This window comes from Musca autumnalis, unplaced genomic scaffold, assembly GCF_047663935.1.
Source record: "Musca autumnalis isolate F117 unplaced genomic scaffold, ASM4766393v1 scaffold_5, whole genome shotgun sequence".
In the NCBI taxonomy this organism is placed as follows: domain Eukaryota; kingdom Metazoa; phylum Arthropoda; class Insecta; order Diptera; family Muscidae; genus Musca; species Musca autumnalis.
Genome location: NW_027412088.1, coordinates 18,664,322 through 18,692,014, shown reverse-complemented (window position 1 = coordinate 18,692,014; position 27,693 = coordinate 18,664,322). Strand labels below are relative to the sequence as shown.

General features: G+C 35.0%; 1 protein-coding gene across 2 annotated transcripts; it reads left to right on the top strand.

The window, feature by feature from the left end:
* Window positions 1-27,693, top strand: Hmgs (hydroxymethylglutaryl-CoA synthase). 2 transcript variants are annotated; one of them, XM_073991988.1, is made up of 2 exons: window positions 1-181; window positions 25,541-27,693. In XM_073991988.1, the coding sequence occupies exon 2, from the start codon at window positions 25,603-25,605 to the stop codon at window positions 26,986-26,988; it is 1,386 nt and encodes a 461-aa protein (XP_073848089.1). In that variant the 5' UTR covers window positions 1-181; window positions 25,541-25,602; the 3' UTR covers window positions 26,989-27,693. The 2 variants fall into 2 exon arrangements, with proteins under 2 accessions (XP_073848089.1, XP_073848091.1); XM_073991990.1 differs by lacking the exon at window positions 1-181 and adding an exon at window positions 10,827-11,004.

The window sequence follows — 27,693 nt, the reverse complement described above, 5'->3', positions numbered from 1 at the left end:
ATACCCCATCTTGGCAATTGTCGTGTGGCTGTCAATAAGTTGAGTGTTTGCAAGAAGAAAGAAAACAGGGAACAATTTCCAGGGATTTTTAAATAAAATTTTGTATTAACTTTTATTGGAAAGTGCTACCAGAAAAGCCGCCTTTAGCGAAGCTATCAAACAAAAAAGAAATCAAAACAAAGTAAGTTTAATTAGTGTTTAGTGCAACTCTTGACCATCTATTAACGTCCGTCCAACACAAGAAGTGAGAAAAAAGAAAATATAAGTGAAAGTTTTTTTCGTTCATTCTCTTGTTGCGTTGTTGTATTAGATTACATCGTAGTCTTGATTGGATTTTGTGAAATAGCGGCGCAACCTCTAAAGGGGGCATGATGTAATAACCCCCTTGAGACATATTAATTCCTTATCACCACCACCTTATTTGGTGAATGCAACATGTCATGGTAAAGTGTATGAAGTGTTGACCGGATAAAGGAAGTGGATTTTAAGAATGAATGGAGGTTTAATCGTTTCTGTGAGGGGGTCGTCTTCAATGGGATAATGTCTGAGTAATGTAGTAGAGTGTTTGTATTTTTAACCAATATTGTAATTTTCATTCATCATAATCTCAATTTGTATTTTCTTCGATTCGTTCCAGACAGCCAAACTATGTTTTTGCCAATAGCATGTTCTTGAAAACCAATTGTGATTGGTTAATATGCTTGCATGTGTCTATGGTGAAGAGTTTGTCAATCTCGTGTCTTTGCGTATATGCGGGTGTGTGATATGGGAAACGTTTTTGTTGTTGTTTATATACAGTTGACTCTGAATATATGGTATTCATTTAGGAGGAACAGGAACAAATTTCCTTTACCGACAGTTCGATTTTTTTATCGTATGTTTCTTTTAAAGGGGGCCTTCGGCCGGGATGTTGAGACAGGTGCAAATCTCGGGAACAGGAACACAATTTTCGGCATAAGAATGCACGCGCACACCCTTTTTTTGACGTTTTTACCACAGGTAGGTCTCGTTGCCCTGAATACAAAAATATATATGCCATCTCTGGGAAGTCCATACTTCCCGAGATATAGGCCTTTAAAGTTCTTAAAATATGTAGCTGAAGGCCGGCTAACTAGATAAAAATTAATAATTTAAATTAAAGTTTTGTTTCCGTTCCCTAGATTTTCACTTGTCCATAGGAGAAAGTCTTAAGTCCCCGGCTGAAGGACTTCTATTTAGAACAAATTTGAATTTAAAAGACAATTTTGTGCCCGATCCCGAGACTTGCATCTGTCCATAGTCTCCTATGGAAAGAAAGAAAGTCCTAAATACCCGGTCAAAGGCCGGCTATTGCAAAAGAAAATTATAATTTAAAAGAATCAGGACGGAAAGCAATATCTGTGGTAAATTCCGAGGAGCATATTCTACCCATAATTTCATATCATTTTAAACATCTAGTTTGAATGGAGTTTGGAATATTTGGAATTGACATATACCACGTTATGTGATTGATTCATAGACTAATCGTGGTTAGCCACTGTGGTGCAATGGTTAGCATGTCTAAGTCGAATAGCGTGTGACTCCTTTGAAGGAAAAATAACTGGTCCAATATTGGCAAAACTAAATTTGGGTCAGAGTAACATTTTCCTTTTTGTTGTCGGTAATCTGAACAGATAACCTACCAGCCATGAGAAAGCACTTGGATACCCAGCTCCTATTCAAAACACGAATTGGAATTTTATTGAATTGTGGTTATTTATAGCCACCAGGCCCCATGTGTAAATTTTCGAAAAGTTAAGAATGTATGTCTGAGTTTTTCAAGACTGATGAAAATCAAAATAGTTTTGATTTAAAAATGAACCCCCATCAGTCTGGGTTAATTGTGCTTATTTTCAAATTGTTAATATACAACTTCATGCTATGTCATCTGAATGATTTAACAATTTGAATGAAACGTAATTGATCAATTGTATCACTTATTCGGTGTAGACTGTGTATATAAAATCATATCTCCTACATTCAGTGGTCGTAGCCGCCAGTTGCACTTTGTTCTATGTTATTAAACAGCGATAAATATGATGCAAAGGAGGAAATTTGTGCGGCAATTGCGTTTCAATGTGAATTTTGAATATAATATTTAATTCTAGTATCCATATTTATTTTTGTATGGTGAAATTTTGAAAAATCTACACTACGTTTATGGCCGATAGTTGCACTTTGTCCTCTATTAAGAATCCCCCTCTAAAATTAATGCGAAGAATATTGTGAGCCAATTGTGTTTTCAATAAAACCAAAGGGAAAGGAAGTGTATACAAAATGCCGCAAATTGTTTTTTACAACGAACTTGCATTTTCAGAATTGTATCATCAACATGCATGTTTGTCTCAATTAACATTTCAGGTTCAATTACCTTAATTTGGTTTAATATTAATAAAGCGTGTACAGTTTTTATTTATTACAATCGTTTGAAATTTAGTGCAAAACCTGCAATTCCATTTGAATTTTTATTGTAAACCTAACCTGTTTGTGAACTTATAGAAATTATGTATACGGGTCCGTGATAGTAATATGTACATAATTCAATTTTGCATTTCATGCATGCAGTAATATGCATTTCCAATTTGCAAATGATTTTAAGCGGGTTGTAATTCTGCGGTTTTTGCTGAAAACTTCATAAATCGAAAATTGCAAAATTTCAGGGGAGCAAAGATTTTTTTGGCAATTTTTTGAAGTATTGGCATAAATTAATACATTTTTACAACTGTGTTAAAGTTTCTAAACTGCATTATCCAATCTTAAGACCAAGCAGAACTACCAATGACAATTTAAAGGTAGGAAAATTCAGTAAAACATCAAATCGCGTTGTCGTTTTGTAACTGAGCTGAATTATTAAAAGAGAGAGTTCATGCTCCGGTTAAAGGCCCCCTTCGAAAATGTACAACTAGAATTTAGAAAATGTCGAATTACTTAACCAGTTTTTGACATGATTTAGAGGTTAAAATGTAAAGTCAGGGCGAAAACTTTAATGTAGAAAAACTTTGGGTCGCATAGCCATTTTTAGACACAGTCCATAGCTGAAAATCTGAAGACAGCCTTTTGTATGTTTTGTGCGATTTTATAAAAAACCGGACCGTTTAAAGAAACTATTGAAACAAGGACACCGAAATAAACCCCTCCCCCTATATAACCTCAAATTTTAGGCTAACGAGGGTATATACATTTTGATAGAACAAAATAAGTTAAAAAGTCGGTAAAACCCTTTTCTCCAAACATTTATGGGATTTTCAGAATTTTGTAAATCTTGACGACAAAAAATTGGGATATGAATTTAACCTCAAAAGTGTTGCGAAGGAGCTACCTGAAGGAATTGAATTGAACCAGTCATTGCATTTGTTCACTGTATAATTAAGAGCTTTTGGACCATTATGTCAGGAAGCGTGGAAAAACATATAGGCCAATCACGAATATTTCCATCGGAATTTTCCGCAAGGAAAATACATTTTAAAAAGTTAAATTCTTTTAAAATCAATATTTTAAAACTTTAAAAACTACAATAATCGCTTAATTATGAATATTCTCGCCGAATCTACAAAAATATTCCCTTTTTAGAAATAAATATGGAAATAAAAAACCTCTAAAATTGGTAAAGAAAATAAATTTCGCACTGAAGGAGTGGACCGATAAGCGTTATTTTCAAACTTTATCTAAGATTCGCAGACATATAACGATACGCCAAGTTTGAACCAACGCACTGTCCGGTCCCAAAGTTGTCGTGCGCACGAGCCGCTACACATGGTTGCCGTAGGGTTTTTTAAGCTTTTGAACAATTTTCTCAGGAAGCATGGACTTGCCCAACAACTTAAAACGATTCGAGAGCAAGTGTTAAACTGCACTTTTCCGAAATTTAGTGTGAGGTTTGGTCTTTATCCAAAATTTTCGATAAAATGTTAAGAGCACGATAACTCTCGAAGGGACTGGGTATCATGACAACCTGCGAATTGAATATCCGATGATTTAGCAAAAAATTTGTAAGTCCATGCATGCGGACATAAGGTCCCTAAAGCTCTAAAAAATCAAAGGGTAAGCGAATAAAATGACTGGTTGCCACGATCACTATCAGAAGGAATGACTCTCAAAATTGGATCCAGTGCTAAGATGGACCATATCGCTCGATTCCTTCACGAAAGTTCAACACCCTTACGCTTTAATCCACTTCGAGTCCATATCCCGTATCGTGTTAAAATTTTTTCGGGTAGTTGTTGTGATTATGACTGCAAGTTTAGTAGTACTTCTGGTCTTTGTGTGTCTTTCAGGGAAATAAGTATGGAAACTTCCAAAACGCTGGAAACAAAAATATTGAATTTCCAAAAATTGTAAAATTGAAAATCCCCTTACAAAAAAGGTTAATGTTTCTCTTTCCGTTAAAAAAGTAATAATATTTTGAAAAGAAAATATTATTAAAGAATTCAGTACCCTCAGAAAATATTCCCTTAAAAATTCAAGACCCTCAGAAAATATTCTTAAAATACACGAATCTAGGAAATTATTCTTAACAACTTTGCGACTCTTTACAAATATTCTTAAACAAGTAAAAAAATATCAGTCAGCTTTGCCGACAGAGATATACCCTCAGCCTATGTGAATTGAAACTTTCATCTACGGACAGAACGAATGTATTTAGGGTCTCTTTAGAGATTTGTGGCCCTTTCTGGAAATTTGAACCGACAAAATGTGGATTAAAGTTCAAAAGTGTTGCGCAGTTTTTTAAATATTCGAGGGAACTACCGGAAGTTGTGGACCGGTATTGCCTATCTACGAACTGAAACTATGACAAAGGCTAAATTTTGCACCAAATCGGTTGATTAGTTCGAGAGTTATCGTGCTCTCCAGCCACTACATATGGTGCCATAGGGGTTTTTACAACTTTCGGGCTCTTTTCTCAAGAAGTATGGACTTGCCCTTGAAAAAACTGTTACCGTCGTAATTGAGGCACCAAATGCAAGTTGCTTCAAAAAAATCAGGTCTTAAAGTGAACTTATCCGAAATGATGTGTGATAGGTACCCGAAGGAGTGGACAAATATATACCAAATTCGAACCTGATATATATCTGATAGATATATTAGGATTTGTAAGGTTTGGACCAAATCAGTCACTCCCTTCAAGAGTTATCGTCCGAAAAATTTTTCTGAACAATTTGAACTTTTGTAGGGGAGGTACCTTGAGAAGTGGACCGATATGGCTTATCTTCGCACTTATACTATGTTTTGACAAAATATTACGAAGGCTAAATTTTGGACCGAATGGGCAGATCCGTTTGAGACTTATCTTGCATTTTCACATTTCACGATATTTTTTAGGAAGTATGGACTTGCCCTTGATGAAACTTGTACCGGGGTGTGGGTGTGTGAAAGTGTATATATCCTCGTTAGCATAAATGCTCGTTAGCATAAAAATCAAAGACCCTGTGAAAATATTCTTAAATATTTTACGACCCTCACAAAATATTCATAAACAATCCAAGCCCCTCAGAAAATATTCCTAAAAATCCACGACCATCAGAAAATATTTTTTAAACTAACGTTTCAGCTAGTGTCTGGTGCTTGGGTAGGGATTTCCCGCACCGGGAACTCCCGGGATTTCTGGGTATTTTGGCTACGGGATTTTCCCGGGAAACAAAATCATATTTTCCGGGAAATCGGGAATGAATGAATAAAGTTAAAAACCTATAATCAGGAAGTATCTGCCCGTCTCTTTTATACCATGGAAACTGAATTCGATTATGATTTTACATATTCAGGAAATAAAAAAGATTTGGAAATAAATTAATTCCACAAGTTTTTTTTCAGGAAAAAAGTTAAGATCCGGGCCAAAAACTTTGTCCTGGTTCATATAAGTGTCCTTCGACACACAAGAGAGACTCTTTTACCCCCATTATTATAAGTCTTCTTTTGTTATAGTTTGAATGTTCAGAACAGATTTATAGCTGTTAACTTAAATATAAAAGTTATCATTAAATTTAAAGGTGGACCTTCTTGGCATTAACTTTTAATTTGAAAATGTCGATAAATGTTTTTAATGTCGACAGATTGGTTTATTTTGAGTTTTCAAATATATCCAATAGCAAAAGAAAACATATATGCTTTATTCCAGAACCCGCAAGAATCTAAAATTTTTTGCTACGATAAAAATTTTTCCTTAACGATATCAAAAAAAAATAGTAAAAATTAGTAGGTTCTTGCAGTTCTGGAACAGATCAATAATGACACTTAATTTTATTGAAGTTTTTATTTATAAAAATACTAGGGTGGATGGAAAATTCCATTACTTTTTCAACTCCAGAGTAATCATATGAAATATATGGTCTGTTCCAGAACTACAAGAATCTATTAATTTTTTTAATTTTCGATATAATAAAGGAAAAATTATTATCGTTGTAAAAATTTGTATATTCTCGCAGATTCTGGAACAGACATATAATTTATTTATCCCAGTCAAAATTTCCCTTCATTAAGATGTACTTGAAAAGTACAAAGCCGACATTACTGCCGTACAGGAAATACGATGGAACGGGAAAGGCGCCACAACAACACCTAAAGGTGACGCACTGTATTATAGCTGCCATGACACAAAGCATGAGTTTGATTGCGGATTTGTAGTTGGTCGGAGGTTAAAACATCTGGTCTCCAGCTTCACCCCAGTGAATGAAAGACTCGCTGCAATTCGATTAAAAGCAAAATTCTTCAACATCAAGGACGAACAGACCAAAGATATATTTTACGAGCGCTTAAAAGAAACTTATGACCGTTGCCCTGCCCATGACATTAAAATTATACTAGGCGATTTTAATGCTAAAATTGGAAAGGAGAATATCTTTGGCCCAACAGTCGGGAAATTCAGTCTCCACAGTGAGACATCTGACAATGGTGTGAGGCTGATAGACTTTGCAGCTGCAAGAAACATGGTAGTTAGCAGTACCAGATTTAAGCATCTCCATATTCATAAGGGCACCTGGCTGTCGCCAGAACAAAGAACAAGAAATCAAATTGATCACGTTGTGATAGATGGAAGACATGCATTAAGCGTGTTGGATGTACGATCGTTCCAAGGTGCAAACATAGACTCGGACCACTACCTGGTTGCAGCAAAGGTACGAACCCGCTTAAACGTAGCAAACAAAGTGCGAACAGCCACAACACGGAAGTTAGACATCGGTAAGCTGTAATCACAACAGATAGCCACAGCATATTCCACTCAACTGGCCCAACTGCTTAATCAAAGCACTCCTCGTCCCGATAACATATCAGGACAATGGCAAAACATTGCCCACTCCATGCAAACAGCCGCAAAATCAGTACTTGGATATACGACCTCCACCAAGGAATCCATGGTATGACCAGGAGTGTCGTGCTGCTACCGAAGAGAAAAAAGGGCTACTTTACAATCAGTAGTAGAGGTATTGTGAGAAAAGGAGAGAGGAGAAACGTCTTTTTCGCAGGAAAAAGAGAGAGATGGAAAAGCGGGAGTGTGAACAAATCGAGACGTACAGAAGACAGAATGAAGTCCGTAAATTCTACCAAAGAGTGAAACATCAAACTGATGGCTTTGGAACTGGCACATCCTCCTGTAGAGACCAGCAAGGTAATCTGGTAACTGATACAGATAGTGTGCTAAGGATATGGAAAGAGCATTTTTTCCAAACTGTTGGTATCCAATAGTAGCGAAGTCGACGAAGATACCACAGATCCAACCCCAGAAGATGGTATTGAATGTATACCACCCGGCCAAGATGAGGTAAAGACAGCAATAAACTGATGGCCTACCAGCCGAGCTGTTTAAAACCGGAGGCGACACGCTGATAAGGTGTATGCATCAGCTAGTTAGCTCCATCTGGCAGGAAGAACGCGTACCCGACGATTGGAACCTGAGCATCCTGTGTCCCGTCCATAAGAAAGGAGATAAGACTTTATGCTCCAACTATAGGGGCATAAGTCTTCCCGCTATCGCCTATAATATAGTGTCAGGTATATTGTGCGAACGGCTAAAGCCCATGGTCGACGAAATAATTGGACCATACCAATGCGGCTTTAGATCTGGCAAGTCCACCATTGACCAGATACATATTTACCCTGCGGCAAATCCTGGAGAAGACCCAAGAGATGCAGATCGACACCTACCACCTTTTTGTCGATTATAAAGCAGCCATCGACAGCCCGCTAAGTTCAAAGGTATTTAAAGCCATGTCTGAATTTGGTATCCCCGCAAAGCTCATTCGGCTTTGTAAAATGACTCTAACTGACACAAGATCTTCAGTTAAAATAGGAAAGAACCTCTCCGAAGAGTTTTGTATCAAAAGAGATTTCAGACAAGGAGACAGCCTTTCGTGTGATCTTTTTAACATCCTGCTAGAAAAGGTTATACGAGAGACAAACGTCAAATGAAGTGACACAATCTACACCAATAGTCACATGTTACTTGCTTATGCTGATGATATAGACATCATGGGACGATCAGTAAAAGAAGTAACCGATACTTTTATGAATGTCGAAGGAGAATCTGCTAAAGTGGGTCTGGCGTTAAACGGCGAGAAGACCAAATTGATGGTGTCGACTCGCAATGCGTCCATTGAGATCGGACCAACTGTTGAAGTTGGTTCGTTCCTATAATTTTGAGGTAGTAAAAGACTTCGTATACCTCTGTACCATCGTAAACACAACAAACGACATCAGTTGTGAAATAAAAAGAAGAATTGTATTGGCCAACAGATGCTACTTTGGCTTAAGTAAGTAAGCAAAAACAAAGCCACAACTCGTCAAACAAAAATAACGCTTTAGAAAACACTGATACTACCCGTGCTGATGTATGGTTCCGATGCCTGGGTACTTGCTCAAGCAAATAAGGCAGTGCTTGGCGTGTTTGAGAAAAAATTCTTCGAAAGATCTACGGACCGATCTGCGTTTACGATGAATATCGACGTCGTATGAACCACAAGCTGTATCTGCTATACAACGACATCAATATAGTTAAACGTATCGAGATGCCTCGATTGCGTTGAGTAGGCCATATAGCGATGATGAACCCGCTAAAAAGGCGTATAAATTCGAGCCACATGGCGGTGCACGCAGAATTGGCAGGCCAAAGAATAGATGGCGCAAACAAATGGATGAAGAGATGACAAGGCGCGGTATTCCAAAAAGCAAAGCACGAAACAGAGAGAATTGGAGATCTTTTCTTAGTTCGGTATATGGAACAAATGTTCTGTAATGGGCCAGCTAAGTAAGTAAGATCAATTCCAAAACATAATATTTTGGAGGTCCACAAAATGTGAGTTTTTTTTTAATTATATCATTGTTTGAGCGATTCCCTTAGCTTTGAATAATGGAACTGGTCACTGTGGGCTGAGTCCGGAGAACGTGGTGGATGTGGCGCCAATTCGTAATCCTATCCATGCATTTTCCACAATGTTTCTCGTTTTTGTTCGATAGAGAAAAAACGCCGCAAAAATTTTCCGGAATTTAAGTCACTGAAAATTTAGCTCTGGGCCTTTAAAAAATGGTACTAGATGAAACCGGTGTAGTATTTCATATAACTATGTGGAAAGACAGCAAAATCAAAGAAAAATTGACCCACGCTTGTATCTTAACAAATTTCCCGGGAATGGCGAATATGTGATTCCCGTTTCCCGGGAATGATAAAAACTGGGAAAACCCAAAGCCCTAGTTGCAATGGAAGACACCTCTGGCATTATTGCTGAGTTTAAGCTTTTTTATTTATATTCACAGATACTGTTTTGCAAATTATAAAAACAAGAGGTTCAAAGTTTTCGCAATTTCCATTTGTAAAATGAGGAAATAGCCTACTCAAATAACAAAAAAAACAGCTCGAGAGGACGATGACAAAAAAACACAAAATGTATATTTGAATTAGCAAATCAAATAGGCCACTGGGGTGATATATGAACGCGATATTTTAAAATATTATTAATTATGAAATAATTTAAACAAAAAAAAAATAAATAAAACAATTTTATCCAATAACAAAAACATCAACCGCCTTCTTCAGCTACCCAACTAAAGTTAGAACATCTTATCAAATGACTTTCCGAAATTTCCCATTAACTAGCCACCAATTGGACAAACATAAAATAATCCAATAAATTGATAAAAATAAACTATTAACGTCTGAAACTTATCAGCTATTCCAACATATAGATAAGCTGCACATGGTAATAGCAAAGGAACAAATAAGTGGTTGCTGTCAAATGTCACAGTTATTATGCACAATTCCAGAACAGTTAAGGTGTGATGGCCCCCCTAGCATTAGTTAAAATAGAAAGATGAAAAGCCCATAGAGTTCCAATGGCAACGCGCATTGAAACAAAAGACAAAGTACAAAGTCGTAAACGATTGAAAATAAACAAAGTGAGATATTCACAGTTTTATTGTTATGACGCAACTATTTTCTTTCTGTCGAAAAAGAAAAGAGATTACACACGCCAGACCTTTAGTGAGTGTGGTGTTCCTCCAGTGGTGCTTGCTGTGCGAAAGTTCAGTGGCGGCAGCAGCAGCAACAACAGCCGTTAATGCATACAATCAGCGCAGCGTCAATCAGTTAATGTATAAACAATAGCGCCACTTCTCTCCGTACAGACGGACGACTGGACGACTGAATGACTGAATGCCCATTCAAACCAGCCAAATCATTCATATTGGGCCTAAATTCTTGTATTGCTCAGTTCATAGTGTACGTCGTATTACGTTCAAAAACATTTTTTTGAGGTTTCTATTTGTTGCTGGTTGTTGTTGTTGTTGTTGTTGTTGTAGCGGTTGTGCCTGATGATGATCAGTGAGTGTTTAACCAAATTCATTGGCAGACGGTCTGTCAGTTATACAAGTGGTTTTCACTTAAACGGTTGGTTGTGCTCGCAAATTAACAAAAAAAAAATAAAAAAAAACTGGTGAAACCAAAACAAAAGTGAAAACAAAATCGGAAACGCTAACAAGGATTTGTGCTTTAAACAAAAAAAAGTAAATTAATTTCCAATAATATCCTTAATTTTATTTTTAAATAATAGCAAAAAAAAAAAACAAAACAATTGACGTGATTATTGAAATTAAGAAAACAATTGATTCCAAGAAGCAAACAACGTTTGTTTATATTTTGTTTCAAATTTTGAAAAATTAAAAAGAAAAGTGGGGTATTTCTCCATGCAATGGTGAATGATCGATGGATCGCTGATGACTAATCCCCCATTGTTTTTGTAATTATTGCAAAATTGACGTTGTTACTTTCCAATACCAAAATTAATTTAAACATGTAGTAGCTAATGTATATGGCGAATTACGCTTCGTTTGCTGCAATAAGAAGTGCTTTGGTAATGACCCAAATTCCCACGGGGTTTACCTGGCTAATTAACACCCTATTTTGTTTTGGACAAATTATGCTCATAACTCTTGAGACGTTTGTACATATGTACTTATGTATTTTGTTTGTCTTTTTGATATGTGTTGGAATGTAGACAATGTGCTAATACGAGGTGGTTATGAAAGTGTTCGTAATAAATCGAGGATTTTTGATGTTGTTAGTATAACATTTAGGAACTTGATGAGATTCTCAATGGGAAGACAATATTAGAGAACAATGAATGAAGAATCGAAAGAACAAGGAAAAATGGTTCAATCGGCTTTGGCGACATCTAAATGTGGGTGACCTAATGTACTACGAACAGACAATTTTGAAAGTAACCATCATTTCCTTAGGTGACAAAGGATGTTTTAGAAGTTTCCAGTGTAAATTTTTGATTATTATGGTGCAGATATCGTAACCAGTGAGCCTTGTTATTCTACTAATAGCCCCAATCCTTCTATATTGCAAGAATTCATTCATTCAGTCTATTATTGAGTGAAGTGTGGATAATAAGCTTGGCAACATGATCACAAAGAAATCCGAGAAATGGACTTAAACTGGATTAAAGCTCGAAAGTGTTGAATTTTTGCAGATTAAGTACCTGAAGAAACGGACTAGATACACTATCCACATTATTTGGATAGTGTAAAAACATTATCCAAGCCCGTATTAGAACTGGATCTACCTTTAGGAGTTATTTCTTACGATAGTTTTTGTGACAACCCCAGCCGTAGGATTGACTAAAGCATTTGGGTCAAGGAAAAAACTTTTATAGTTGTTATAAGAATATCAGGAACTACATCTGATGAAAAATTGGAACTAGGAATTTAATTTCGGTTTGAAATAAATTTACAATGTGCAAAGTTGTTACAATGTTAGTTACTCCTTTCGATATTTATCATGCCAACTAGCCGATTTAGCTGGTCACCGTTGGATTTTTAGAGCTTATTTCCTGAGTATTCCAGTCATGTTGAATTGGTGTCATATTTTGTACTCGACATGGTTCGAAAATGAAGTAACTGTTATCCGCTATTTACTAGTTATGTTGACTTTTTGTGAATTTCCTGATCTAATTTCTTGAAATGTTTTCAATGAACTCGCTCTAGTTTGGACCAGGACAACATTTTTATGTTTTCTAGAGTTGATTTCGCTTCTTTCAGCCTAAAGTCAACAGGTAAATTAACTTTAAAGTTTTCGTCTTAAATCATCCCTAACTATGTTTGGACGAAATGTGTTTCAGACAATTTGGAGTCGATTTAGCCATGTCCGTCTGTCTGTCTGTCTGCCCGGCTGGAGCGCACGATAACTCTCGAACGGATGAACCAATTCGGTTCAAATTTTGGATTTCGTAATATTTTGCCCAAACTTAGTTCAAGTTCGAAGATGGGCTATATCGTTCCACTCCTTCTGGTAACTCCCCCACAAAAGTTCGAAAATGTTCGGAAATTTTGTGCGCACGATAACTCTTGAAGGGAGTAACCTATTTGGTCCATACTTTGCCCATCGTGAAATGTGTACCAGACTTAGATATGGTTTCAATATGGACTCAATCGGTCCACTCCTTCGGGTACCTCCCACACAAAATTTCGGAAAAGTTCAGTTTAGGGCCATCTCTCGAATCGCTTTGATTTTTGTTGTAGCAACTTTTATTCACCGTCCCCATACGACTGTACAAGTTTCATAAGGGGCAAGTCCATACTTCCTGAGAAAATAGCCTGAAAGTTGCAAAAAAAACCAATGAAATCGTGTGTAGTGGTTGGAGCACAATATAACTCTCGAACGGATCTGCCTATTCGGTTCAAAATGTAGGCTTCGTAATATTTTGAGCAATCTTTATTTAAGATCGGTCCACTCCTTCAGGTACCTCCCCCACAATAGATCAAAAATGATCGGAAAAATTGTTTGTACGGTAACGCTTGATGTGAGTGACCGATTTGGTTCATACTTCACACATCCAAATATATCTACCAGATATAGATCAGGTTCGAATATGAAGTCTATTTGTCTACTCCATCCTGTACCCCCCACACAAAATTTCGGATAAGTTCACTTTAAGACCTGATATCGAATAACTTTGATTTTTGTTGAAGCAACTTGCATTCGCTGCCTCATTTACGATGGTAAAAGTTTTTTCAGGCGCAAGTCCATACTTCTTGAAACAACAGCCCGAAAGTTGTAAAAAAACCCGCTATGGCACCATATGTAGTGGCTGGAGATACATTCTTTTTAGTATCTCCTCCGCAAAACGTTTGATAATTAATCCTAATAAATAATCAAAAATTTTAAAATCCCCTAAACACATTCGTTTTTTGGGAAAAAATGTTTCAATATACACAGGCTGAGGGTATTATCTCTGTCATTAAAGCCGACTAATACTTTTTTACCTGTTCCAATTAAAATTGCCAAAAATTGAAAAAAATCAAACACATAAGGTTTTTCTTACCTTTAGCAGAAGAGGACAATATTTGCGCATTCGAAGATCCGCCCGCCACCCATCGCTATGAAACGAACAGCTTGTGGTTTAAAATCCAGCCTCCATTGTAAACAATTAACTGTAGTGTTTGAACAAACTATTGTAAATGTCCCTTATAAATATCACTCCCGATTTGTTTTTCAGTTTGAAATTGCAAATAAATTATTTAACTGAACATAGACCAAGAACTTCAATAGTACACTTGGAGCAATTTGTGGATTAGAGCTGACAATTTCTTGTAAGATATAAAAAAACAACGAACATTTTTATTAAATCACGTTTTGTTGTATTAAACTATATCCCGCACTTGCATTTCACAAACTATTTCGATAAACAAATTAGAGAACGACACTAAGCTTCGCGAAAAACACATTCCGATGTAAAAAATTGCAGCGCGACACACTTTAGTAAACATGATGAACAATGACCTTTGAATACAATTTTACTTAAGTAGCATTAAGTTTAATGTATTTTTATAATAATTCACTCTTGAGGATTCGGAGGATTTGATTTGTTTTTAAGCTGGCAATTAAGCTGCACTTTGTCGAAACTGAACGCACTTTACGGGTAACAGGTGATTTTGATTATTCATTGAACGTACCTCATTAAAAAAGAAGAAGAACTACAAATTCGCACATTAAACGAAAAATAATTTGTTTTGCAAATATATAAGGATATTTATTTTCTTTTGATTTCTATTTCTTAAAAATTTCATAAATATTTGAATCAACTTCTAGTTTTAAATGTCGCATTTCCACCATTGAAAGTTACAAAGACCAATAAAAGTAACTCTTGTGCCAGACACTGAATATAACACATGAAAATTTTTTAGCTTTTTGGAGAGAGCGGAGGTGAAGGAGCTCCCTTTCTCCCTTCTTACCCATAAGCTCAAAACATTTTCATGAAATTTTTCATAGTCTGACACAAGACTTATAGTACGTTTATATATAAACGGATTTAACAAGCCCACTGGGTTTCAGATGTCATTTTGCCTATATGTCAAATAAATCCTCATAAACAAGGCTAACCCTGCAAATATAAACAGCATATTACAAAGACATTGTACCTAAATCTTGCCGTTAAAGTCAATATTTCTCTGCATTTTTACAAAAATATATACATATGTATGTATCAATTATAAATGCTAATTTATCTTCACTTTTTTTAGAAAATTATTATTCTTTTTAATTTTGATTTGTTAGTTGTCAAGAATCGTTTTTGCACCCGATCGAAGAAAATCACCGCCAAAAACTATGTAATTACAGTGTTTTTAAACGTCATTTAATGCAATGTTGCCAGGTTGTCAATTCATATGTATTAACGGAAAAATTATACATTGCCAAAACTGAACGCGATTTTATTATTCACTGAACGTACTTCATACGTTGCTGATTGAAAGGAAGAAGAAGAACTACAAATTCATACATGAAATGAAGAGATTGTTATTTCTTCAAAGTACAAAAGACGGGAAGACACAATAGTGAATATTATTTGTAACCATCATTTCACTGTGTTTTTTTCAACAAAAGATATGTTTATCAATGGTAAAGACTTATCTTCACATTTTTGTGGAAAATTTATTATTTATCTTTTTTTTTCTTTTGATTAAAAAATCACCGCCAAAAACTGAGCAATTTCTGTGTTGGCAAACGTCATGTGATAAGATGTTGTCAGATTGGTGGTTGATGTTTTGGTGTAACGGAAAATAATTTTACTCTGCTCATTGGAAAATTTCAGTGCAATGGGAAAGAAAATTCAATGTTCTTGGGAAAAACAAAAATTGTAATGAATTACAAAAGGTTTAATTAAGTCGATGTATATATATTTCTATATAAACATCAACTTTTATTCATTTTAAACGCAGAATACACACAAAATAAGCATCAGGTAGAAACTGATGCAATAGGTAGATTTTGTAACGGTGTGCATTTTTAAATAATTTTACAAAGTCAGCCTTATAGTGCGTTTATATATAACCGGGTTTAAACAAACCAAACAAATCCTCATAAAGAAGTTAACCCTGCAAAAAGGCCATAATATAAACAGGGTCTTACTGTCAGCTATATTTGTGTAAAATTTAACTGAGATGTGATGATTTATTATGACGGAATTTAGCCACACAAGTGCCACCTCGGGGTTCTTAAGGAAAAAATACTGATGATGTCGACTATGTAAGATCTGTAATTATACTAAAATAAAGAATTCTTCAGAATTTCATTTATTATTTTTGACATTTTTCCCTTTATAAATTTGTCAATAAGTTCAAAAAAATCGATTCTTGCATATTCTTGAACAGAGCAATAGTAAAGAACAGTTCAAAGAATACATTTCTATAACAAGAAAATAAAGCTTCAATGTAAATATTAATTAATAGGGCCATTTAAGAAATGTTCTTAGGAAAAACACAATTACATTTTTATTTTTGAAACTTTGCCTGTTAGGGCCAAGATCATTTTTTTGTAAGTGAAAAAGGAAACCCGAAGATTCGAACCCACGCAACCACCAAATTATGTGACCTGTTTTCGCTGTTGGTTTAGGCAGATCATCAGACATATCGACTTCTATGCGAACTGATTATCACTTCTATATGATAGAAAATGGATATATAAAATGATAGAAAAATATAAAGTTTTACAGCATGGTTTTTACTTAAACCGTCTGCCGGAGTATTGAGTATTATATTAGTATTATTATATTAATAATTGTATTCATTTATTAGGAACTGTCTGTATTTTAGCGCTTCCTTCACATATTTATCACTTCTATAATAATAATAATTGTTTCACAAACATCCCTGAAGGGCCAAGGGAGACTTCTCTCGTATCAATGAGTTCACCCCGATTCATATTAGATCAATGATAAGGGACCCACTGTTTATCGCCGAGTCCGAACGGTGTGTCTTAAGACACCAGTTTGTAGAGAAGTTTTACATGGCTGAAATAATCAGGAAATGTCGCCAACATTACTAAGGGGTATTTTTCCACCGCTAAAAAATGTTTGATGTTGCCTGGCCGGGGAATCGAACCCACGACCTTCAGCGTGCAAGGCGGGCGTGCATACCATTGCACCACGGTGGATACCATTGCACTTTTACCTTCTTTAAAATGCCTTGCATTTGATGAGGAAATTATTACAAAATATTTATAAATTGGTATTTTTATTGGGGACGACTTTAAGAACAAGAAAAGTGATCCTATGTGGGCATGGGTGTTGAAAACATTTATTTCTCTATTATTTTTTTTAAATGATTTTTAATAAAAACTATGTTCAGAATGATTTAGTCAAATAGATTTATGCCTAAAGCTAAAAAAGAGAGTGTTTTTTGCTAAGTTATGGCGGTTTAAGTTAAATATTACTTTGACCTAAATCTTGTTAAAAAAAAAACTTGTCTATATTTTGCAAGATTTTATTGTGCAATTACATAACATGAGTTTTTGTTAAATTCCTCATTTGAATTGACAATTAATTCCCTTATTAGGCGTTTACATATGTAATTTATCACATAAAACAGCATCGTTTGGTATTTCGAAATTGTCATCACCTGACCGCATACTTGGAGTCAAAACTTGACTTTGATCCACACACCTTTTTTTCTGTCAACAATAACACACATCTTTATGTTATGGTAATTTTCTAGCCATCCTCGTAATATGTAAAATATTTTTAATATTTCGTTTACAATAAAACTGGCTTAAGTGGTCGGGTCTTCTACACAGCCAATGAGTGAGGCTTGTGCCGGTCTTTCCGTGTTTTATATGACACAACAGACAAACGATGCGCAAACGTCGTCGCTGTTTTACTTCTCGTTTATATTCCAGTCAGAAAGTCTGACGGGCTTATTTCATTTACAATGAAGACTGCTGCACTCTACCAGCAACAACAACAACACAGCAGCAAACATTTTGTAAAGAGAAAATATGTATGTTTGGTTAATATCTCTGGTACCGACAAAAATTATGCTGTTATGGTTTTTTAAATTGCAGCTCATTGTGATTTAAAGATTGTTTTCTTTTACAGTTTTAGGAGAAAGTTGTTGAGGTGTGTACAAGTGTGTGTGCGATCAGAGCATGGGCTTTTAGTGGAAATGTTATATTACCTCATTGCATAAAAATAACCAAAGATTTGGTTTTGCTTAGGATTTGTTGTTGTTTTCATTTAAGCAACAAACAGTGCTGATGAAAATCCATCCAAAGCAATAAGAATATTAAGCTTGAAGCTGTCTTTTGATTAGCTGGTATATTAGCGTTATATATTAAATTGGAATGTTTACAAAATTAGTTGTTTGTATCATCAAAAACCGGAAATCACCTACAAAATTTCCAATGGACTGTGTTACATATACAAATATTACAAAACCCCATTGAGAAATCTTTATATTGTCAACATCAACATATTAAAACCCCACATACAAACAATCTGATTTTATTTACTCTCTTCATGATTTTATTTACCCATTGTGTTTTGTTTACATGGTAACGAACAAAAAAAGATGAGGCTAGTCAGTCAATAACGCAATCATAAAACTAACATCTACTGTTTTGTTTTTAAACCAGGCCAGAAAGATTTGGGTTTTGAAAATTATAAACAGAAAAGAAAACAAATTACAACAACCATTGAAGAATTACATATTTATATTTAATTCATGGTCATTTTTATTAACAGAAACGCAGAGAAAGTGGCTTTTATAGTTTTCGATTTTTTTACTTTTTAAATTAAGACATGTTTTGGCATTAAATCAATATGTTAAATGTTTAATAATGTATTGGAAAGCCTGTTCATTTGTTAAAAATATTAGATAGAAGCATTCGGACCGAACTTTTTGCACCCTCTAGTATATTAAAAAATAAAAATCTTCTATTATAATAGATTGTACTTAGTTAGGCTGGCTAAACTTATGAAATGTCCAAAATCACACAAAAAGGCGAATCTTTATCGAAAATGTTCAATAACTAGACTTTTATATATAGGAAAAAATAAAGATCAAATTTCTGCTGTTTGTAATATGAATTTTTGAAACTAAATCTGCCAAAAATACCAAAAATTTGACGGTATGGTTCTGTGGGTTCTATATGAAAACGTGGATCTTTACGAAGATTTTTTTCTGGAAGTCGTTACACTCACTTTATATAGATTTAAAATTTTTAATTGAAAATTTTGCCTATTAGAAGATTATTTTAATGTTAATTTTAATCAGATAATCACGTTAAGATGGTAAAAACACCAAATTCCATTTTTTCCACATAAAAAACACCGTTTTTATCATTCACACAGTGTTTTGAGAAATAGCCGCTTTTATAAATATCATTTCGATTGACCACACTGATATGAAGAAATGAAATATGTTTCGCCTAAAAGTATGCTACATATTTTAAACTTACTAACAGACTAAACTAAGACAGTTTTGTTACATGTGGCGGCGAATGTATGCACAGAAGAAGAAGAAGAGCTACATAATTAAGCATCAAGTGAAGCGAAATAGATTTGGAAACGAAATACATAGATTCAAATTCACTTATAATAATAATTGTTCCATAAACATCCCTGAAGGGACAAGGGAGACTTCTCTCATATCAATGAGTACACCCCGATTCATATTAGCTCAATGATATGGGACCTACTGTTTATCGCCAACATTACTGAGGGGTATTTTGCCACCGCTGAAAAACGTTTGATGTTGCCTGGGCGGGGAATCGAACCCACGACCTTCAGCGTGCAAGGCGGGCGTGCATACCATTGCACCACAGTGGCAATTGCATTCATTCAATTAGCTTTAAAACAATAAAGCATTTTAAAGCACTGAACATACCTCATAGAAGAAACAACTAGTGAGAAACATTTTTCGTTCATCTGGCCTCTCTCCCAAAGAGATGACCTTTCAGAATGAAATCAAGCGTTATTTCTTTTAAACTAAGGACTGCAACTGTTGAATTTTTGTTAAATTAATAATAATAAATAAATAAAAAAAATACATACATGTTTGATTTTGCCCACAAAGCGATATTATTTAATTGTAATAAATTGTCACTCATGGGAATGTTTTCACAACAATAATATTTTATGTTTTATTTTTTTATATAAAACAACTTTGTTCACTTTCACCGGAAAAGAATACTTGTGATAGAGCTAACCCTTTAAGGATTTAACATCGCCACGTTATAATGTCCATGTATCTGTGCAGTCCTGTTTTAGGGGCATTTATAGTTTTATGATTTACAATACCCGTTTTGATTTGGCATGAACTTGTGAAAATATGAAAAAAATATTCTTTGCGCACATGCTTTTCTACTATGTGTCTCTTATTCATTCTTGCATGCAACTTCGTCGGTTGTCAAAAAGTTAAAAAAACGCCGCTTAATATTTCCTTGTTTTCTATAAAAAATAGTTTTATTATTAATTTCATATTTGCCCTCAATTTCGTATAATGGCTTTAAAAAGTTTACACATTTTTTGTTGTGTTATTTCCGCGTCAAAGCAAGGAGTGTCAATCCTTTCTCTTTACCATTCGCAAACACTTTGCCGAAATATTTTTTACAATTATTTCACTTAGTGTCTACATTATCGACCCATTATTAATTTATGGTAATTATTTTTGAATTGGTTTTTTAATAATAAAATTTATTTTAAAACATTTTTTATATCATAAAATAATTTCACAATACACCAATGAAAACCGAGCCAACCGAACAATAAATGATCAACGACGAAAATGATGAAGCAATGGGTGTTGCCAGATTTCATTACTTCGTTTGTCATCAATGTGAATACATTGTACCACGAAATATGGAGAAGAAGAAGCATCACAGACACATATTACAAGATTAAACAAGATTTCGTTTGATATTTTTGTAATTTCCGGAAAAACAACAAACAAAACGGACCAATTAAAAAAATACTTGTTAAATTTTTTCTGACATTGTACGTTAGTGTGTTACTAGTTGCGCGTTGAGCGTTGCGTTACAACAATCACATGAAAACTTCAAGAACAAACTTGGCATCAGTTTCACATTTTTCATGTGGTTGTTGCATGATGAAATATTAAGGTGGCGTAAAACGTCCAGCTGATTGGTTTCAATCTGTCAAATTTTTTGTTATTGTGAATAAATTGTATGAAAACGTAAACAAACATTTTGACATATTGAAGAATTTTCCGCCAAAAATGAGTTGTTGTTGTGCTACTTACGTGACCTGTTAAATAGATCTTGGGTTGTTGTTTTCAACGCGTCTCACAACGGAACGTGTGTGCCGCGGGCTTAATGAAATTGAACGAATGAACCACACACGACGAAATGATAAAGCAGTGGTCGTTGCCAGATTTCATTATTTCGTTTGTCATTAATGCACAGTGGATGCGCCCATAGGACAAAAATTAAAAATGTTATGTCTGCGTATATCACTTTTATGAGCGTAAAAGTGTTATAAACATACCAAAATTCACTGTACTAACAATGTTTTGACAATTTATAACGGTATTATCTGATGGGAGCATCATAAAAATATGTGTTCATTCTTAAAAGTAGTGCGTTGAAAACGGAAAAAATAAAGTGCTTTACAAATAAAACAAAAATATAAATGAAATCAAATATATATAGCGATTTCTAAAATGGAAGTTGTTATTCAAGATATGAGCTTATTTTCGATATCATTTCATCTGAGCATAGTGATCCTTGTATATTAATAATAACAGCCAACAAAATATGTTAAAATATGTAACATTTTGCTTTTTTGACTAACTTCCCATAAGCTTTTAACTAGTATCGCTACCGCCTCATTAGCATTTTTTTTTAGCTTTAGATGTCAAGATTTAAAAAATGTATAAGTTACCCAGCAAAATGTTCGATGCAAAGATGACATTCAATCATGGGTGCAAGTGATCTAGCATGTCATCTTTTTAGCATCTTCATCGATGAATTTTATATGAGCGTGGACCCCAAAAGATGACGTTCTTTTCTGGATCCTAAACATGTCATCTTAACCAATGCGTTGACATGTCATTTCCACCAATGCTTTGGCATGTCATTTCCACCAATGATTTGACATGTCATTTTCACCAATGCTTTGACACGTCATTTTCACCAATGCTTTGACATGTCATTTTAACCAATGCTTTGGCATGTCATTTTCACCAACCCCTTGGCATGAAATTTTCATGTCTTGTTTGGAAAATGGAAATGCTGTATTGAAATATGGTTTTCATGAAAAACAAAACTCTTTATTAATTCAAACGAATTCATGAAATAGCTACAATTAATTTATCAGTTTAGTTTTTCAAAAGTTTACATCCAAAATTGCAATGTAATCACCACCGCTGCATCGCAAAAGATTACTTCCTCCGTTCTCCGCAACTGATATTCTTTCATCTTACAAAAGGTTTTTTCAATTATCTTCCCATCACCCATGGTATTAAACCATGCCATCACCAGTTCAGATTTCAACATGGACTCCAAATGCACTCCTTTAAGTATTTTTATTTCGTAAATTACTTTTATTTTATAATTTTGTTATTTTATAACAACATTTTGGTAATTTATACTCTTTTGTTTAGTGACGGAAATATGTAGGGATCTACAACCCGGCTTGCTTTAGGGATCTCTAAGAACAAAATGTAACGAACGGGGAGGAGAGACTTTTTATAGAAAATACCATTTATGCTTAATTAATTTATTTTTAATTGTTTATTTCCAAAAGTAGTTTCTTCTTTATTTTCAGATTCTTGTTCCTTTTCGTTTCGGACTTTTTTTTTCAAATTCCAAGAAGCGACATTTGATTGATTTCATTCTATGTCAGATTTAGAACAGACAAGGGAACTTTTAAAATAGCAATGTGTGCAGTCCGATTTTATTTTTAGCTCGATGGTTGGGACTTCATATAATACCAATTGTTTAGAAGTTTTAGTTGTTTAATATGCAGGAAATGTAAGACAACATCACGACGACAGTTCTAACAACTTTTGTCTGTTCCAGAAACTGCAAGAATTTACTTATTTTTACTACGATAACAATTTTTCCTTTATGTTATCGGAAAAAATAGTAAAAATTAGTAGATTTTTGCAGTACTGGAACATACCAAAATGAAAATAAACAGGTGTGTAAATAACAACACAAACATCATCTCTATTGGATCGATGGAATGGGTACAAATGCTGATTAAAAGATCGGATCTTTCACGACTTCCTTTGCATTGGTTCAAATCCTATTGAAAAGATCGGATCTTTCACGACTTCCTTTGAACCAATGCAAAAGATGACATGAAATCACGTCATCGCAAAGAACCCCTTCCGTCAAGTTTTGCTGGGTTAGCTGCGGAAATTTGCGGATGAACATTGTGTAACCAATTTTGTGACATAACCTCTAAATGAAGAATTTGGAAAAGGCCCCAAAATCTGTAAAAACAAGTGGGAAAAGCGTTAAGTTCGGTCGGGCCGAACTTTTTATACCCTCCACCACAAATTTCAGCCATTTCGGTGGATTAATGTAGCCACAACCTTCAAAATACCGAAAATCGGAAGTTACCATTCTATGGGGGCTTTATGATGGCGCGGACCTATACCCACAAATTTCTGGGGGGAAGTTTTATACCCCCAACGAAGACTAAATACCAAATTTCAGCCATCTCGGTGTGATAATGAGGTCAAAACCTTTAAAATACCGAAAATCGTGAGATATCGTCCTATGGGGGCTATATCAAAACGTGGACCTATATAAACATTTTATGGTAGAAATGTTGCTTAGCCTCTGGAAACACAAAATACAAAGTTGCAGCCTATTCTGTTGTCAAATGGGACTAATACATTCAAAATATATTAAAATGACGCGTACTTTATATGGGGCGTTATATGGGGGCTATACCAAAACGTGGATCTATATAAACCAACTTTGGTAGAAATGTTTTTTGGCCTCTGGAGACACAAAATACCAAATTACATCCAATTCGGTGGTAAAATGGGACAAATATCTCAAAAATTCCTTAAAACGACGACGCGTCATTTTGTATGGGGGCTATACGAAAGCGTGGACCTACATAGCCCGCTTTCAATACCACAAGTCCTACGTACAAATAATAGATTTTCCCAAATTTTCATCCACCTACGTACAAATAATAGATTTTCCCAAAATTTCATCCACCTACGTCAATCCGTTAGGACGCTAGAGTGATTTCCACAGACGGACGGACATGGCTTTATCGATGTAGAATTGCACGCTGATCAGAAATATATATAGTTTGTGGGGTCTACAATGATTATTTCGAGTAGTTACAAACGTAGTGACAAACTTAATATACCTCCATTCTATGGTGGAGGGTATAAAAAACCCTACAATTTTCGGTACTGCCTTGGTCCAAACATTGCATATCGTAATATTTCTTCGAATCTTAGATAGAGCAAAGATGGTACATATCGGTCCACTCCTTCCGGTCCTCCCCCTTTAAAGTTCAAAAATATTCAATAACATGTAACGCGCGATATCTCATAAATGGAGCAACCGATTTGGTCCAAACGTTGGATCTCGTAATATTTTGTCCAAACTTAGTTTAAACTCGAAACTAGGCCATATCGATCCACTTCTTAGGGTACCTACCTCACAAAAGTTCAACATTTTTGTTTAAGTGCAGTTTACGGTCTGTTCGAGGATCCTTTAGAAATTTTTACCGAAGGTAGTCCTTCTGATCCTGTTTACAGCGATATCATGTTTTTCGTGGGCAAGTCCATGCTTCCTGGTATATTGGCTCTAAATTAAACGGTTATCGACTGCAATGACTGGTGGCTGCAAAATCTATCGAAAGTAATAACTCCCACAATAAGATCCACTTAACAAATGGAATATATCCGTCCATTCCTTCGGGTATATCCTCCTAAATTTTTTTTTCACTTTAATCAAAATCCTTATTCGCAAAATCTTTAATCGCACTGTCCTAAAGGAATGCATCCACTGTGCGATGTTAACGCATTTCGCTACAAAAATGAAAAAGAATCACACAAAGACATATTTAAAAATAGAAAACGGTTATATATTATGTTGATCATTTCCGGAAACACTAGGAACTGATCATAACGGATTAATTTAATAAAACTCTTGTTCTATGTTTTACCCTAGACAGACGGACGGAAGCCGTAATTTGCAATGTCGAAGGTCACACTAGAGTGGTTTCATTGAAATTTTTAGGTGTTCTTAAATCGAGTTGCCCACTACAGCAATTTCATCATATTACTGTGGTATGGAACTCGACCCAGAAACCCTTGGTTTCATGAAATTGTTGCAATGAAACCCTCTAGTGTGTCCAAGGATATTAACTGCCTTAATTCACATTAACTCGTGCATTATCCACATTCTTAATGCGCAAAATCAAACTGAATTCAAAGTGAATTTAGGTATTTCAATATGACAATACTGTGAAAGAGAGCCGATATTCATGTAAGAGAGAGAGCATATTCATGCTATGCACAACACAATTTGCATTGCAAACAACAACAAAACAGTTGTTTACCAGCAATCAGCTGTTTGGTAAATGCATAAACAGTCGTCTGTCAGGGTAAAATTAAATGCAGGTCTGCAGACAGGCATATTCCATTTATCTTATTCTTGATATTTTGCTAAAATTATAACAGAGTGATTAAGTTTAATACTATCCCCCTAGATTTATTTATAATAATATAATCATTTATTTTTTTCTTCTTATTTTCTTTCCAGTTTTACCATTTATTTTCTTTCGTAACTTCTTAAGGCTGTTTGTAAATAGTCAATAAACAAAAATGTGGCCCGAAAATGTTGGTATTCTAGCCATTGAGGTTTTATTCCCCTCACAATATGTCGATCAAACCGAACTGGAACAGTTCGATGGTGCCTCAGCCGGTAAATATACTATTGGTTTGGGTCAATCGAAAATGGGTTTCTGTTCGGATCGTGAAGATGTCAATTCCCTGTGCCTGACTGTTGTAACCCGCCTTATGGAAAGACATCACATTAAAGCAGCCGATATTGGCCGTCTTGAAGTTGGTACCGAAACTATTGTAGATAAATCCAAATCTGTAAAATCCGTACTCATGCAACTGTTTGCCGACAGTGGTAATACCGACATGGAAGGTATTGATACAACAAATGCCTGTTATGGTGGTACAGCTGCTTTGTTCAATGCCATTAATTGGGTTGAATCATCGAGCTGGGATGGACGTTTAGCTTTGGCCGTTTGTGCAGATATTGCTGTTTATGCCAAGGGTGCTGCCCGACCAACGGGTGGTGCTGGAGCCATTGCAATGCTGGTGGGACCAAATGCCCCTTTGGTTTTCGAAAGAGGCCTCAGAGCAACACACATGGAACATGCCTACGATTTCTATAAGCCAGACTTAAGTTCAGAATATCCCACAGTTGATGGCAAATTGTCTATTCAATGTTATCTCTCGGCCTTAGATACCTGCTATCAATTGTATCGTAAGAAATTCGAAAAAATCAATCCTCAAAATGAAAAAGAAGGTTTGGACAACTTTGATGCCATTCTCTTCCACACACCCTTCTGCAAGTTGGTACAAAAATCTGTAGCTCGTTTGGTTTTCAATGATTTTTTGCTAACTACCGACGAAACAAAACGTGCCCAAAAATATCCCGCTTTGGAAAAATTTAACAACCACACATTGGCCAGCACCTACTTTGATCGTGATGTGGAAAAGGCATTCATGACACAATTTGCCAATGTCTTTGAGGAAAAGACCAAAAAGTCGTTGCTTCTGGCCAGCCAAGTTGGTAATATGTACACACCTTCGGTATATTCAGGTTTGGTATCGCTGCTGGTCAGTGAAAAGCCTGAAAATCTAGTGGGAAAACGTATTGCTGTATTTTCATATGGATCTGGATTGGCAGCGTCCATGTACTCTATTAAAGTGACCTCAAATTCCGATGTCTTCAAGAAATTCGTTGAAAAACTAGACTATGTTATGCCTTTGTTGAATTCTCGCGAAAAGGTGGCTCCCGAAGTGTTCTCAGAACTGATGGAAATTCGTGAAAAGAACAATCATGCTGCACCCTATACGCCCACAGGCAGCATCAGTGCTTTATTCCCGGGCACCTACTACCTCAAGAGTGTTGATGAAATGCATCGGCGCACCTACGAACGTACACCCACCATTTCAAATGGTGTGCACTGAGAAGGAAGTGTTATGAACAAACAAAACAACAAATTGAAGCCGAAATGAAAAGCTCCAGCTAATTTAGCTTTACTTAACTACAATTAAACTTAATCTAGTTAATATTAATGTACTATATATGGAGGGGAAGAAACGTAAAAAAAACTAAACTTTTTCCATTAAGTAAAACTTTAAAAGTTTTATACGAATGCAAAAACAAAACAAAAAGAGAGCACGTTTAACTTAGTTTAAATTCTGTTGATTTCTATACAATTTTATATATTACATATATTTACATATATAGCTATGTATTTATTTCAATTTTTAATAATTTAATAAAATCAAGCTTAAAATCTTAAAAAGAAATACCAATACAAAAGCCAGCAAAACAACTACAAGTACTTGACAATAATGAAGGCGCGCTGCTGATAATAAATATTTAGTTAAATGAATTATGATTTATAATAAACGAACCCACTTCTGAATACTTTCATTCACTTAACTATGCAAATCTTTATACTATGAACTAAATTATTATTTATTTTTTTTGAAACTTTATTTTCCGCTTATCTTTTTCATCCTTTACATACATACATAGTTAAGTTCAATATGAACAATTTTTTTCATCGAAATTAGGTTACTTATGAAATAACGTATTACAATTATGATTATTTTTGTCTAATTTATACAAAAATAAAATTTAATTTTACCTAAAACTAAAACAAA